Source organism: Theobroma umbraticum, unplaced genomic scaffold, assembly GCF_002168275.2.
Source record: "Theobroma umbraticum cultivar Fairchild unplaced genomic scaffold, ASM216827v3 scaffold_2.0, whole genome shotgun sequence".
Taxonomy (NCBI): Eukaryota; Viridiplantae; Streptophyta; class Magnoliopsida; order Malvales; family Malvaceae; genus Theobroma; species Theobroma umbraticum.
In genome coordinates this window covers 336,560-340,774 of record NW_018397277.1, presented here as the reverse complement: position 1 = coordinate 340,774, position 4,215 = coordinate 336,560, and the positions used below count along the sequence as shown (strand labels likewise).

The following is a 4,215-nucleotide window of genomic DNA, read 5'->3' as shown; positions in this document are numbered from 1 at the left end:
TCAATTGCCTGTTTTGCATCTTTATATCTAGTTTTGTGAGCCTTAATGCCGTGGGGCATTAGACCTTTTTAAGGTAGACAATGTCATTCAATTATCAATTATTTAGGTTTAATCTTACTATTTGTTCTTCCTGTACAGCTCACACACCTAAAATTTCTATGTTATATAAACCTTAGTTTATCCAAACAAAAAATTTACAAATGAAGATTATATATGGCAATTTATATATACCAAAGCTAACTCAAGATAAAATAAAATTTAAAATCAGGTGGCTAAAAGGTAAAACCACAGGCAGACTCTTTTTGAGCGCCCACAGTCTTACATAAAAATAATAGACAAAATCTGGTTTGAGGCAAATGCATTTTTAAAGCAAACAAAGATAATATTTGGAAAGTAAAATAAAAAATCCAAGAATGCATATAGATATTTTCTAAAATTTATTAAAATGTTCCTATTTTAAAAAATATAAGTTTATAGTTGTAGAAGCTGTTAGCATGTTTTTAAAGAGAAATCTGATATTTATTTATTTATTTATTTACTATTCCAAAAATGAGAAAAATAGAGTTTTTTATTTATATAATAATAAATGGCTTAGTTCACATATTTGTACGGACTCCTGAAAACCGGGAGGCAATAGATTTAAACAAGGTTGAGCTCGCAATAGGATGTGGCGAGACGCACGCAGTTCTAAGACAAAGGGCTCGTGCTTTGCACGTGCATCTGTTGCGGTTTCTCCGCCTCTTCACTTCACTTTTGCTTGCATGGCTTCCACATTTCAACTGCTGTCCTTTTCCTCTTTTCTTTTCCTGACATTTTGTCCTCCTTTGATCACTAAAATTACACCAGTACCCCTACCTCTCCCTTCGTTTGAAAAATTAATCTTGTAGAAAACATAACTTTTCTTGTTGTAAAGGTTCCATTTTTTAAAAAATTCTTTTTTCTAGATTTTTCCTTAATTTAAAAAATATTAATTAATAAAAAGTTTATAAAAGTTATAAAACGGTGGGTCGGTTTTGTAATAAAGTTATGCATGTAGGGTTGTTTGAGAAAGAAGGAAAGCAGAAAAAACAATCCCGGAGAAATCGCATTACCCAAAGAGGCCACTCCCCAACTTTACCTAAACAAGAAAAAGATGGGATGGCAAAGCACTCACCCCCGGTTTTCAGGTCTTTTACTCCACTCCATTGGAAACCACTGCGCCTTCCCAAAGACAAATAACACCCTGCCCCCTTATATACCATGCCTCGTCGCCTCTCCCTCTCGCCCTCCGTACCAGCTCTCTCTGTCTCTGTCTCTCTCTGCAATTGGTCCCATAAGTTTATAATGAAGATGAGCTGTAATGGCTGCAGAGTCCTGCGTAAGGGCTGCAGTGGGAACTGCATCATTAGACCTTGTCTTCAATGGATCAAGTCCCCTGATTCTCAAGCCAATGCTACTCTCTTCCTGGCCAAGTTCTATGGCCGTGCTGGCCTCCTCAACCTCATCGAAGCCGGTCCTCAACACCTTCGCCCTGGTAACTAATTCGCAATCCTTTCGAAAACATTATGAGTATTACTTTTTTCAGATTACAAATCGATGTTATTCATATGCCTGAAATGTATAATTCCTCTGGTTTGCATTGCAGCTATTTTTAGGTCACTTTTATATGAGGCTTGCGGGCGTGTAGTAAATCCAGTGTATGGGTCAGTCGGAATGCTCTGGTCGGGCAACTGGGCTCAGTGCCAAGCAGCAGTTGATGCAGTGCTTAAAGGATCACCGATAACCCAAACTTCTTCTTCTGATTCACTTGCGCTGCAGCCGATTTCTCCTCTCAAGACGTACGATATCCGCCACGTCTCCAAGGAACCCAGGCCAGCTGACATCGACAAGCTCAAGACCCGCACTCGTTTCAAGCGATCCGTGAACAGGTCCAAGCGGCAGGTTGACCCGCCCAGTTATGACTCGTGGATGAGCCAACGGGGAAATGATGACAGCAAAGACGATGAGAGCATGTTCTCTGTGGAGACTGTGGAGGGTTCGCTGGTGAACCAGAGTCAAAAGGTTCCTGCTCTGAAGTTTGCTAGCCAAATTGAGGAGAGTACTGATGATGTTGGGTTAGAACTGACTCTTGGATTGGTTCCTGCAGCGCTGCAACCTCACCAGTGAGGAAGAATTAATCCATCATAAAGTGGTAGATGTAAACTGCAGTTGGATACAAATTGATCCTCCTCTGTGCTTCATTCATTACAGATAGAAGCAATTTTGGCGACTATAAAGATATCAACTCTAGTTTCTCCTGATAATAGAATGTTGAAGTTAATTATTTTGTTTCTTTTCTTTTCTTTCTTAATTTTCTGTTTGGTGAAAAAGAAATGTTGGTGGGTTTTTTCCTTTTTCTTTCTGGTAAATTGTAAAATTAGGACACAGATAAATTTAGAGCATACAACTTGTTTTTTTTAAACAATCATCTGTGTATCAAATTTTCACAAAAAAAAAAAAAAACAATGCAGTTTTCATTTTTCCGCACCCATGACTTGGAACATAATTGAATCCAAGCTCTTTGCTAAGACAAACCAAAGGATTCGGCCGTCTAATTTTCAAGGTATTGGCAAATAAATTAAGAGCGATGCAGAATTATTGATGGTATTTTCTTTGGTGGAGAACTGGATATGGTCGGGTGGTGGTATACTTGCCAAATATGGGTTTGCTTAATTTTGTAGTTTCGATTTCTGGGTGGGTGCTTGCTGCTGCAGCAAGTTGGCAGTAAGCAGTGGAGCCTTCGTGGACACCACACGGCTCCAAAGCAGTGGGTCATTCCACGTAGACTCGTGTGTTTAGAGTTCAAACAGCTGCTTCATGCAGCAAAGGTTCTTGGTGTTTTGCCGTTATAAAGGGGTTCTTTTGATGGGAGAGAGGTAGTCTAACAAATAAGTCTCAAAAGAGGTTGTATTTTAAATAAGTAAAGAATAGGGATGATGAACCAAGTGTAAGGAATAGGGAAGTTGTTGAGCAAGGCGAAGAATAAGGCAAGGGCATAGCGAAGGAGAGAATATAAGAGGGAGAGAATAAAGCCCAAAGTCCCTTGAGAAAGGAATTGTCTGAGCGCTTATACATACATCAAGAGAAGCGCGCTACATATAGTGGAGTAATGGTTTTTTTTTTTTTTTTTTTTTGTATAAATGTACGTTTAGGCCATTTATGGCATAGTGGGAAGTGTGTCACTTGTTTTTAGGGAACAGGAAAGAAAAAAAAATGCTGGTATTTCAAAAAAGAATTTAGCGAAAAAATTCTTAATTTTTTCTATATTTGAGCTATTATACAAAACTTATTAAAACATTTCAAAAATGAAAGTAACTTATGAATCTTACTGTTAGTTTCAAATTACTTTCACCATTGTCCATAATGCTATGAATGTTTTGCTCATTTTAATTGCTCTCATTGCTCTTTATATAGAAATATGCATGTTATGAAATTACTTATATAATATTAGAGGGATAATATGTTAGTAGCCGAAATCAAACCTTTTCTTTTTGCTCCATGCATAGGGATCCCTCGTAAAAAGGTTTCCACGTATTTATAATAAAGAAAATAATATTGATTTATTAAACTTTTAATACACGTGAAATATATTAAAAGGATTTCCAATTGTTTACATAGAGTAATATTACACTCTTGCACACGGAGTTGCTGTGCAATATTGTTCTTTGCATGCATGGTTGTGCCATGTAGTAATTTATGTGTAATATTGTCCTATGTTTAGCATTGTCTTGCAAATGATGATGTTTTGCGGATGCATTATCTGATGCGCAGTGTCACAGACTACGCTCCTTCACTTAAATATGTGATAGTCTGTGCGATGCTTAAGTAGATACTTTCACACAAGCTAGCCAATAACTTGTCTAAATCTGAACAAACATTAACAATAGCTACAAATTAGATTAAAGCAATGCACATTGAACTAATATGGCATTCCAAATGACATACATGTGACCACTAGAGCCATATCAAGCAAACTATTTTATTAATATGAAAATGAGTACAAAAGGACCAAAACAAGCCATCGTCGAGCCATAAAGGCAGCTCTAGATGGTTTGCTACATACATTCCTTTACAAATGAGGCAACCCAATAATCCACCAATTGCTCACCCCTTATAAAGAGTTTACGAGATTTTACAAGTATTTTACTGTCAGTTAAAATTCTACTACGCAAGTATACGTATCGAATAGATAGTATA

At 37.2% G+C, this 4,215-nt stretch overlaps 1 protein-coding gene across 1 annotated transcript; it reads left to right on the top strand.

Moving 5' to 3' along the window:
• The first annotated feature begins 1,220 nt into the window (after positions 1-1,220).
• On the top strand, positions 1,221-2,410 carry LOC110427657 (LOB domain-containing protein 42-like). Its single transcript, XM_021443206.1, has 2 exons — positions 1,221-1,513; positions 1,625-2,410. The coding sequence occupies exons 1-2, from the start codon at positions 1,240-1,242 to the stop codon at positions 2,143-2,145; spliced, it is 795 nt and encodes a 264-aa protein (XP_021298881.1). The 5' UTR covers positions 1,221-1,239; the 3' UTR covers positions 2,146-2,410.
• Positions 2,411-4,215: the final 1,805 nt, after the last annotated feature.

Bases quoted from the DNA above. Each gene is read 5' to 3' on its own strand.
- LOC110427657 (XM_021443206.1), top strand. From the start codon at position 1,240: ATGCCTCGTCGCCTCTCCCTCTCGCCCTCCGTACCAGCTCTCTCTGTC. The intron at 1,514-1,624 runs GTAACTAATTCG...TTTGCATTGCAG, and splicing joins TCCTCAACACCTTCGCCCTG to CTATTTTTAGGTCACTTTTA.